The following is an 11,975-nucleotide window of genomic DNA, read 5'->3' on the forward strand; positions in this document are numbered from 1 at the left end:
TTGTGATTTCATTTTGAATTGGGTGTTTTCCAAATATAGTGCCTCAGACTTTGGTTGCTCTATCTTCTGGTACCGTTCTATAGACTATCTACAGAATAAGTAAAATACAAACTAAAAAAAAAGCAATTTCTACTAAAACAAAGCAACGACTAGATTAACTTAATCTTCTGCAATAATTCCTTCAAAATTTTGAGGATAAAATTCATAATTCAAAAATTACATTATCAACATAAAAACTTGAAATTTACAGTAGCTCCAATATTGTTATTACTATCTAATTGTTATGTATATCTTTGTAAACTTATACAATCGATAATCTGCAGCTGACTGTCAAAAGGACACAAGGCTTCTCTTGTAGTGCGAATGTTGACAGGGAACGTTGTTCGTTAGGTGGTGTTTGTCGAAAACTGGAGAGATTTAGAAACGAAATGGCAAGCGATTTCAGTACTGGAAAATCTATTTTTGTTTTAGCAATAGTTGCTGGTTGTTTTGCTATACTGTGGCCTAATGTATTTTATCCAATGATTCAAGGTTCTTATTCCCAAAAGGATACGTTATCAACTGCACAAGGTACAATTCTTCAAATATTTTTTTTATGTGTGCGCGTCTGTATACATGTGTATGCATTATCATAATATATATATTTTTTCTGTGCCAATAGTAATAATTATTATATTTATTTTTTAACTACAATGTATTTATTATTCATTTATTTGATGGTTAAAGTTTTATTTTAATTGATTTAAAATGTTCATGCATTTTGTCTTTCAATTACAGGATGTTGTGATGTCATGTTTGATAGTGATGTAAATGCTATAAAAGTTATGATTGAAATCTGTGAAAAGATTTTATTGAGGCAAGCTGATTTTGATAGTAAACTAATTTTTGCCTTTCAACAAGGGAAACTTACTAAGGATATTGTAAATCAATGTCAGAAAACTGTTTTTGAGAGTTGTGGTGTTGATATAACGCAATTTCTTATGGATAAAGTTAGATTAGGAAGAAATTATAAACAAATGTTAGATGAAATACGATCACATAATAGTTCACTGTGTTTAAAACAATCCTTTGGTGCATCTCTTGGGAAAATTGGTCTTCCAAGAAGAATTCGTGTTTGGGGAATGAATGGACCAAGTAAGGTTTTATAGAAGGCGAATCTTCACATTATTTATCTAACATTGAGATTGGTTTTTTGTTTATTGTGACTAATTGAAAGTATTTATTAAAAAAAAATTATTGGGAAATATTTTACTAACTATAGTGGAAAGTTTTTTTTTATTGAGTTATTTAAAATTTGTGTGTTTAATTTTAAAGTTTTTAGATTTATTATAGTGTATTGAAATTATTTTTCAGAACATTTAAAACAAGAAAGACCCCCACACCTTCGGCCAGAATTTTTGCACCCTGCTTTGAGAGAAAAGGGCAGAGCTATTCCCCATACTCACATTGTTCCTAAAGTTAACATTCAAGAAGGCAGGGTAATACATTCTGTTTGTTATTCGTTTTTAAAAATAAGCAGTTAGTTAAGAGGTTTCTAAAAATAATACTATTGCACCTGCTTCTATATTTAGAACCATTGCCAGTTTACTCTTGTTATTTACAAAAATTCAAATTTCTTGTTCAGTTATTATTGAAGGTAAATAAATATTATTAAATTAGTAATAAAAGAAAAAATGCCTCGACCATCTTTTTACCCATGTTATTGACCATATATCTTAATTTATATTCATTTTAGGCTTTATAAATAACATAAAACAAATAGACAATACTGTACATATAAATAATGTAGATCTTCGTCTTAAATACCATCCTCAAATTACTGTGAATAGGCATAATTATTCTTATTTGAAAACATCTTTTCTTTTATATATATATTTTTTTATTTTGTTTTACAGACAATTCCAATGCCTGGTATCAGACCCCCAATGGGAGGTCCAGGACAAGTTGTTCCTCCTCCTAAAACAACTAGTGGAACCATGGGAGTAGTTATGCCAATGTATACAATTGGTATAATTGTTTTCTTTTTGTACACTATGATGAAGGTAGATATTCCTATTGTTTATTTTTAAATCTTATACTTTACATAAATGAACCCAACAAGAAATTTATTGTCCTTTCTTTTTTAAATTAACAACTCTAATTAATTAGTTTCTTTTTAAATGGATGTTATGTAGTAATACTTCTATTATCAAGGATGTGCCAGTGCGCATGACAATTCCATGTTCATTATTTTTTTAAAATTTGTTATCAATTTATGAGTTTTTATTCGACCATCAATAACTTATCAAGTCTTAAGGGCAAATTGAACAATTTGATAAAAACCTATGCCAAAAAGGAAAAAAAAAATAGATGAAAATGAAATTATGGATTTAAGATAGGTTTGTACCTTGAACGTTACAGCAACTTTTTCACTTTAATTGACCTACCAGAAATGCCACTTCATATAATCAAGTTTACACGTTTTACCCTTTTCTCAAATGGCTCTTATGTAAATTGCAAAAAACGCAAAAAAATAATTGTTTTCCATTTTTTAACACTTCATCAAAAACAGTGCAGAAAATTGAACTAACCTGAAGAATAAATTTATTTCTGCATTCAATTTTCCATAATAATCCATCATAGTCAAGGAATTTATGGTCATCATCATGGCAAGCATTTGAACTTCCTCGGCTGGTTGAAGAAACTCTAATTATGATGACAGATTCTTACATGAAATTGAACGATTTTTTTTTTTATTTTTTATATATTTGTTCAATTTTCTACACCATTTGTCAAAACACTTAAACAAATTGTTAATGGTTTTCGTGAGTTATGTTTTCAGGATACGTTGGATTAAAAAATCACCTGATATGGACTTCATTTGTTATCAGAAAAAAAAAAATAATATCCCATTTCAGAATTAGGTGCATGGAGGAGAACTGGAAAAGTTAAGAAAATTAATAATACCCTCAAAACTCAAAAGATGGACCACATTTCCCTATAATGTCTTGCAAAAACTAACTCAAAATTCCAAAAATTGTAGAAGTTGGGGGAAGAAGTGGACACATTGTATACATCTCCAAGAAAAAATTGGAGAGCGGATCATAACCAATAGTAAATTTTATTTGGGCATAACTTGCAAAGTAAAATATTTTATGGAAATTTTCAAGAATCTCTTGAAAGGTAATTAAATTCCCCCCCCCCCCAAAAAAAAAAAAAAAAATCTAAATCCTACTAGTAAAAGCAAAGATTCAGTGCATTATTAGAATTTAGCTACATGCTTTTTAAGCTATAATTAATTAAAATTGGTTTTTCGATTAATTTGAAAACTATGTATCTCCTGAAATTTTCTAAATGCTCTTTTGAAAGATAATTAAATTTTTCATAAAGCTAAAAAAAAAAAAATAAGCTGGCCAATATTAACAAAGAATGTCTTTATTGGACTTGGTTGTGAGGAAAGTCGTGAAAGTGGCCACAATAGATATCTAAAAGTATATTTATAGTATTCTACTGTAGAATGTGAAAACTATTGGTACATTCGCCTAACATCTGTAACTCTGAAGTTGTACTCTAGAATATTAGAAAGAATAATAGTAGAATATGAGCTTCAGGAAGATCGAGCAGCATTCAGGCTTGGCCTACAAACACAGGACAATATTTTTACGCTTTGCTTCATAATTGATTTATTGAAATTAATTGATAAATTTATTTAAATGTATAAGAAGATTCACTTTGTTTTCCTACATCTCTTGTAGATATTTTATAATGTGGCCTGGGTGGAACTCAAACAAGCACTAGAAGATAAATGAATTCCCATCAACTTAAATCAAGCAATCCGTAGCTTTTATCGTAAAGTATATGGAATAGTTGGACTAAATGGCATAAAGTCAGAGAGATTTGAAATGGTAATAGTAGTAAAGCAAGGGGGTAGCTTAAGCCCAATACTGTTTGTAATATACATGGGAAAAGTAATATGGGAATATAAAATAAGGAGCCCAAAACTGAAAACAGGCTATTTGAAAAAATATCCTCTATAAATCTAGAATTTAGCATTTGACGATTCCATTCTCATTTTGTATTTGTAAGGGCTTTAATATGGAACAACCTCTGAAAAGGTTGTTAAACAAACTTAAGTTAAATGCAGAGGAGACTAAGGCAATTTAATAGGATCCAATCTCCTCCTGAAAACTATTCCTCATATTCCAACCTTATTCCTAAACAACTATCCTATACAATTCCATCCATACATTAAAAACCTTGGTGTCACTATAGACCAAAATCTCTCCTGGAAAAACATTTCTCCGATATTTCCCATCTTACCTTCTCTACCCTAAAGCGTTTAAATTATCTTTGTCACCTAGTTCCTTTTGAAACCCATAGGCTCTTGGTTATTTCCTTAATATTCTCCCACTTTGACTATTGCTGTGTGGTTTATGTGGGTGTCTCTGGGAATCTCAAAGAAAAATTAAAATGGTTAATTAATTGCTGTATTCAGTTCATCTTTGTGGTCCCCAGGGATGCCTCTGTCACCGGATTTTATTAAAAGTTGAAGTGGCTTTGCCCCTCCTTCCGTTGTAAATATTTTCTTGTTTCATTCCTCTACCATGTTATCCAATCCTGCCATCCATCGTGCTTCTCTAATATCCTTAAATTTAAATTCTGAGTGCATTCTCGCAATATCCGCTCAGGGCCTTCAGACTTATATGTAATTGCCCATCGAACCACAGCCTTTGGTAGATCTTTCCTCATCCGTTCCTCTTCCTTATGGAATTTTATTCCCTCCTGCATTCGTATTTCTAATACCCTTCCAACCTTTAAATCCTTTATCTTCAACCGCCTTATGTCCACCCAATTCCAAAAGAATAACAATTAAACGTTTCAAATAAGATGTGAATAGATAGCAAGAGAGATAATATTTAACATAAATATTAAAACAGTTAGTTAGAGGATTTTTTTTTATTATTACGTTTTTGATAATAATAAAAAAATATACCTTTCGTTTATATATTTACTGTATTTGATGTTTCAGATCTTTGTTTATGCCTGTAAATATGTATTGGGTTATAAAATAAGTTAGTAGCGTTTTTTACTGGTGATTTAAATAAAAATTTCAGATTCTTGTAAATATTTTCAATCAATTATATATGACCTATTTTGATCTATTACATGTTGCCATCTTTCAGGTAATTTTTTAATTCCGTCCTCCCAGAACTTCTCAGATTTTTGCGATGAACTCCTCTATGTGCGTTTTGCAGTCCTCGAGCGAATTAAAGTGTTTCGCGTTTAGAGAGTTTTTAAGGGCCTGAAATAAGTGAAAATCTGTTGAGGCGAGGTCTGGTGAATAGGGTGGGTGGGGGATCACATCCCAGCCAAACTCCAATAATTTCTACTGGGTTTGCAAAGACACATGAGGACAGGTGTTATCGTTATGGAAAACTATTATAGCGTTTCTGCGATATCCCATGTCTTAGAGTGAGGGTTGTCTTTGAAAAATGCTTGAATCTGGTCATCATCACCATATACACTCAAAATTTTGTTAACCGTCTGTGCTGAGGATTTTCTTTTTCAGAAATAGAAAATCATTAAATGACGAAAATGAATTTTTTTCTCTTCCATTTTGAGTCAGCAAAATACCACTTAAATATAAGGAATTTCGGTTGAAACTGATATATAAAAGCACCTTAACTAATCCTTTTTTAGAATATGTAAACATTATTGACCAAGTAAACATGATTTTATAAACACATAGAGGATTAAATTGAAATATTGCAAATGCTATGAATTTATTTTACAACCCAATATATTAGCAGAAATTGTACCTTTTGTTTATTATTTTTAGTTTAATTGTATTTGATTTTTTATTATCAGAAGTGTTAGTCATCTTATGTTTTATGATATGACATATGGTTTTATTTTATCTGTTCTATTATTATTTTATATATTCTGTTAATTATTGTTGTTCATTTTTATGTTTTCAAATTTATTATTTTCATTATATTTTATGATGTTTTATAATTTCATTTTTATTTTGTATTTTACTCCAAGGTTCTATAGCCTTATTTTGATGCCTGTGATATTATTTTAAAGGGATCAATCCCAGAATAAATAAAGAATTTTATTTTTATTATATCAATATCTTGGAATCAAAATTACTAAATTGGATTCCGAGATAATCCAGCGCATAAGGAAAGCAACAAATGTGTGCCACTAACTCCGTAATTTCATAATCTTTAAAAGGGAAGTGGAGGTAAAAATAAAGATGACAGTATATAAACCAGTCTTTATACCTATGATGACCAATGCAGCCAAAAGTTAGCCTAGTATTAAACAATTTCAAAGCCACATAAATGAAATTCCTGAGTAAAGATCTTTTAATTCTGGTGAAAAGTTAAACTAGATTTGACTGAATAAGAAATAGAAGAATAACGGAATAGACAGGACAGGAACGTCTAATAGAAAATATTTATTGAAAAGAATGAACATGGTTTGACCATGTGTAAAGAATGCCTATAAATAGACTCCTAAAAAGTATAGAATACCAAGAATTAACAGAAGATTGAGGAAAAATGACCACACAAATGACAGGAGGACCTTGTATTAGATCTTGCATGGAACAGATGAATCACTCTTGGTGAAGTCAGGAAGTTTGCAACGGACAGAAAGGAGTTTAGGAAATGATTTTAGTCTTAACAAAAAAAATTAAATCCAATAAAACATTTACAAGTTTTTTAAATGAACTCCCACACCTAGTAAAGCTTTTAGATAATTAAAGAGACAAAACATTATAAAGAAAAAAAAAGGTCCACTATTACGTGTTCTGCTGTTTCAGGAACTCCGCACGTGGGGGACCGGGGGTCGATGTTCTTTCCAAAGCTCTGCAGCTTTCCCCGAAATCCCCCATGTCCTGTTAGGATCTGTGAGACCCAATAGTCTGGGATGACCCATTTAGCTTTCAGTCTGGAAAGGACGGTAGGGAAGAATTTTCTCAAAGTAGCGCCCTTCTGGCTTGCTACCCACCGTCCATTCCACTTCTGTATTGAGTCCTCCTGCAGTATTTTCTTCCACAATTTTGGAGTCTCGCCGATTCTCTCTCGGAGCTCATCCAGTAGCGCTTCTAGTCCCTGCCTCTTTACTTCATATTTAAGGACATCCTCCCTGAGGATGAGGTCCAGGGGCATCGCTGTGGCCAGCACCTGCACCGCCTCATGTGATACCGTTCTATATGTCTTCATGACCCTCAGCAGAGCCAATCTCTGGCCAGTCTTTTCTTCTGTGTCTGCGTGAGGTTTCGGCTCCAGGCAGGGGATGCTTACCTCAGAATACCCAAGATCACACCTTTATATATGGTCATCGTTGCAGGGTACCTGAGGCCCCAAAATGCACCCCCTATCCTACTTAATCCATTGAGTGACAGTGTCACCCTGTCCTTTAGATACACTAGGTGAGAAGTGGCATCGAATCTTCTTCTTATCTTCACACCAAGATATGCCACCTCCTCACCCGGTCTAACCCTCTCTCCTTGGATATCCAGGGTGATAGGATGAGCCCTGTCCATGGAGCCTCTTATGAGTATTGCCTGAGTCTTGGCTGCTGCCATACTCAACTTCCTCCTCACGCACCACTCTCCTACGAGACTGGCACACCTCTCTGCTTCTGTCTTTAGTCTGGATCTACTGTTCTTGGCCACGATGGCTGCAAGGTCGTCGACGTAGGCCGTGGCAAGGAACCCCTTGTCCTCCAGTTCGCCCAGCAACTCATCAAATACCAGCTTCCACAGAGCTGGTCCTAGGACCGAACCCTGGGGACATCCTCTTTCGATTTTTCTCTCGACCTCGTAGTAGTTACCCCTGATCTTGACACTTCTGTTATTGAGGTAACTACCTACGAGGGAGTATAGATTACTGGGGGTGTCGAGCTCTTGCAACCGCTAGAGTACACGGGGCCACCAAACGCTGTCGAAGGAGGAAGAGATGTCAAACATGATCAATAAGACATATTTCTCCGCCCTCTCCTCCACATCCCTACTCACTCTCAGCAGCGCATCCGTAGTTCCCCTGCCATGGGTCGAGCCAAACTGCCGTGGATGACTTGCAGCACTTAGGACTGGTCTAAGGCTGTGGACGATCATGTGCTCCAGAACCTTACTTGCTACTGGGAGGAGGAATATTGGCCGATAGGATTTAGGCGTTTCTTTATCCTTACCACCTCCCTTGTAGAGCAGTCTCAAGTCTGCAATCCTCCACTTGTTTGGAAAGTACCCCAACACAATACACAATGCAATACTACCGCCATACCATTCGGTTTTCCAAGAATCACCTCTTTAGGATCTCTACTCCCCAGTTAACTATACATTATCCTTCATCATTAACTACTCGAGTTATTTATAAAAAAAAAATTATTCAATTTAAACTCTTCTAAAAGCTATGTCCTGATTTCCATGACCTAATTTGTAAAGAATTAGGCCACACCTGTTGGACGACAATTTATGTATTATTCATAAATTATTTAAAGTAATATAAAAGGAATTTTGATAGTTTTAATTTAATTCTTATTTCTTAAATATAGCTTGGGTTCAAAATAAAAGCTTTAATATTTAATAGATAATAGAATTTAATTTAAATTTGATAACATGATTGACTCTTAATCTCAGGGCGGGTTTCTAGGCAATCTGAACAGTCAACTAAATAATTAACTATCTTTAGAAATATACTTAAAATTCTATTTTGTACAACTCTAACCACTTTATACAATGTTCTTTTGATGATGGAAGGCTTTCTTTGTGCCATATTTAACTGAAAAAAATTGGTTAGCTTTCATTTTGGTTTAATTAAGCTAATGATACATAAAATAAAAACCTATTAAAAATCCTTTATACATAAAAAATAACCATTTACTCCAAAAGAGGATATTAAAATATATATAAGTTACGGATTGTCAGCTGATCGATTAGAACGGCGGACAGTCGGTAGTGGTGTTAATTAAGTTGGTGGACAGTCGGCACGATGTTTGGTCGAATAGGGTCGAAAACGCACCTCCCATGGAGGTGAAACCTCCACCCCCGGAACTTGCTCCACTACCGGAAGTATGTCTAGCAGGAGCCCACGCCGCAACACTAGAATGGGTAAAAATATGCACAACAACCGCCCCAAAGTTGAGGAAGGCCGTTCTGACCTTAAACGGTTTACCGGGAAAACGGCAGAACTAAACCACTTCATAAACAGAATCGAAGTGATATTATCGAAAATCTTCTTGATAGTCAAGATGAGGAGGCATTAAAAGCAGTGGCTGCCTGGAGAGTTATCAAAGGAAGATTAAAGAAGGCATTTGGAGGAGGAAGGTGGGTCCCTAAGGAAGACATATTTATGATGATAAGGGAGACAAAGAAACCAAAACAATCTAGGTGGGAAATATGCCGCAGAACTCTTGGCATGCTACAACAGAATCACAGATAAACTCAGCAAGATGATGGAAACAATCAAGGTACAGGGTTGGATGCAATTCTTATCCATGGTACTAAAGGTTCAATTCGCAAAAGAGCTGGGGAAGAAGGAGGGATTTCCTAGAGAGTGCTCGTTTATGGAATGTGCTCAAGATCTCATGGATACAAGTGCTAGAAAGGTGGAGGACTGAATGGAAATAGAAGAGCCAGGGTGGACCCAGATAGGATATCAACAGCCAAGAAACATGTCCAACCCTTGGAGGTGAATGCCCAGCCAATGAGAAGGAAATACCTACGACTTCGACATAGCGAATCAACCAGCGACTCTTCAGAAGCATCAGTAGTATCAGATATGGAAGAAGATACTCAAGAACCCAGAAATGGAAGCGGACTCAGTACCAGAGAAAGAGCGTGGAGACGAGGGGGATGCCTGCAGAGGGATGGCCGCACATTGAGGAACTACCATGTATGAGAGAAGCATGGCAGCCTGCCCATAATAAGAGTGAAGGGAGGTGTAAACTGTCTGGTGGGCACGGGGAGCTCGAGTAGGATCCTGTGGTGAGAAGCATTGGAGATGTTGGATGGTGGAGAGAGAACACCCCAGATTAAGGTATGTAACTATTATTTTATTACCCTAGGTGGGCCCTGCAGCATTGAATGGGAGGCGGTAATAGGCTTGAATAAGTGGGGGGCTGAAGGGAAACAAGTAACAGTTCATGCATTGGGAAAGATGCCTCGGGACTATCAAGTAATTATAGGATGCGACCTATTAGATAAATTGGGTGCACGTATAAATAACAAAATGGGGAAATGGGATATACAAATTGGAAGAAAGAAATATGGTTGCTGGAGACTCCTGAGGTCTGGGAAAGAGAGAATAGGCGTGGTGATGCAAGGGAAGGGTTGAGAAGCCGGAATTTTGGAAGAATTTGACAATATTTTTTTTAAGGAAGGAGACAGGCTGGGTGCTACTGGAAAAACTGTTCATGAGATTCCACTGAAACATAGGGTGACTTATGTAAAGGAAAGGCAGTATCTCCAAGCACTTCGACAGCACATCAGAAAAGAAATAGAGAAGCTAAGAAGACAGAAGATGATCATAGACAGCACCTCACCATATAGTAGTCCTTTGTGGGTGGTACGGAAGATGAGTACTCAGGAATGTGAGTTGCTGGGAATTGTGTGAGCGGTGGAACACTTCCGGCCATATATTTTCGGGAGATGTTTTCGGATACACACTGACCATAGACCGCTATAGTGGGTTGGTAAATTGAAGGAGACATCTGCACGGATCACCAGATGGAATGAGATCCTAAGGCAGTATAACATGGACATTGCGTAATTATCAATGCAATCGAGGATGATCAAGGTGATCCATCTGGAGGCGGGAGACAGTTCCTAAGAGAGTCGACTCCAGGGGAAGAAGAACAACTGGAAATGCCGGACACCGAGAACAGGGTAGTTACATCCGAAGACGAATTCCACTGCAAGTAAACTGACGAAAATGGAATAGCTAGAAGATTTTAACAACAAACACCACTTTCGTTGCACCATGATGGTGGAGACTCTCCGGAAACCAGAACGCCAAAAAGAGGTGACGCTCCCCTATTACCAGGACGAGACGAATCATAAGGGGCTTAATGAAACTCTACAGGTGTTATGCTGCCTATACTTTTGCCGGGGAATGAAGCGCACCATCCAAGACACCATAGGTAGTTGTGAAGTATGCCTAAGCACCAACTATGACCAGCACCCACCACAGGCGATACAGGAAGAAACGCCTACTGCAGAAGCGCCACTTGGTGATCTACAGGTTGACTCGTTCACTTGGAGAGGGTACAAGTGGGTCACGGTAATAGATGTCTTCAGCAAATTAGTAATGGCGTACCAGTGACAGAAAAATCGATGGAAGCAGTATTGAAGGCCCTGCGAACGTGGTTCCAGTATTACGGCGTTCCAGAGAGAATCTTATCTGACAACGGACGAGAGTTTGGCAATGCGGGAATTAGAGCAGAAATGAAAGTCTTGGAGATAATGTGACAATTCAATACTCCAAGCCACCCGAAAGGCAGAGGTGGGATAGAATGGCTCCATAGTACCCTTAGTGACCACCTACAAGTGTACCAGCTGGAGAAGGGACTCGAACCGGACGAGGCGATGGAAAAGGCGTTCATCGCTTACAATCGATACATTCCGTCACAGGGTTTGCTCCATTCGAGGTTGTTTTTGGATTACGTGTTGACCCAGGGACTATTGGGATACTGTGGCAGGAGAGGACACTATTGCCGTTAATAGCATGGCTCGACGGAGGGTGTGGGCTAAAGTGAGGGGCAGGATAGAGAGAGAAACAGAAACGGGTGGCAAGGCAAAACCTCGGCATACTTTATGGGCCATAATAAAATCGGGACCATGGTAGAATGGAAAGTAGAGACGAACTGCGGAAAAGAGCTGCAGAGATATACGAGGGTCTATTCAGGGTGATCACAATCGGAGAACATAACATGGTCACTATAGAGGAGAGTTTGATTGAAGGAACTAAGAAAACGTGTTTGTATAT

At 36.6% G+C, this 11,975-nt stretch overlaps 1 protein-coding gene across 3 annotated transcripts in view; it reads left to right on the forward strand.

Moving 5' to 3' along the window:
• Positions 1–325: 325 nt before the first annotated feature.
• The window catches only part of RIC-3 (RIC3 acetylcholine receptor chaperone), an 89,120-nt gene continuing 77,470 nt past the window's right edge, over positions 326–11,975 (forward strand). The window contains exons 1-4 of one of the 3 annotated variants that reach the window (XM_067052041.1): positions 326–570; positions 778–1,134; positions 1,354–1,478; positions 1,896–2,042. In XM_067052041.1, coding sequence (XP_066908142.1) covers positions 429–570; positions 778–1,134; positions 1,354–1,478; positions 1,896–2,042 — 771 coding nt within the window. In that variant the 5' untranslated portion in view covers positions 326–428. The remainder of the gene's footprint in view (positions 571–777; positions 1,135–1,353; positions 1,479–1,895; positions 2,043–11,975) is intronic. The other 2 variants (XM_067052040.1, XM_067052042.1) reach the window with 2 other exon arrangements.

The sequence above is a fragment of the Halyomorpha halys genome, unplaced genomic scaffold (genome assembly GCF_000696795.3).
Source record: "Halyomorpha halys isolate HHAL.00 unplaced genomic scaffold, Hhal_1.1 Scaffold2088.1, whole genome shotgun sequence".
Classification (NCBI taxonomy): domain Eukaryota; kingdom Metazoa; phylum Arthropoda; class Insecta; order Hemiptera; family Pentatomidae; genus Halyomorpha; species Halyomorpha halys.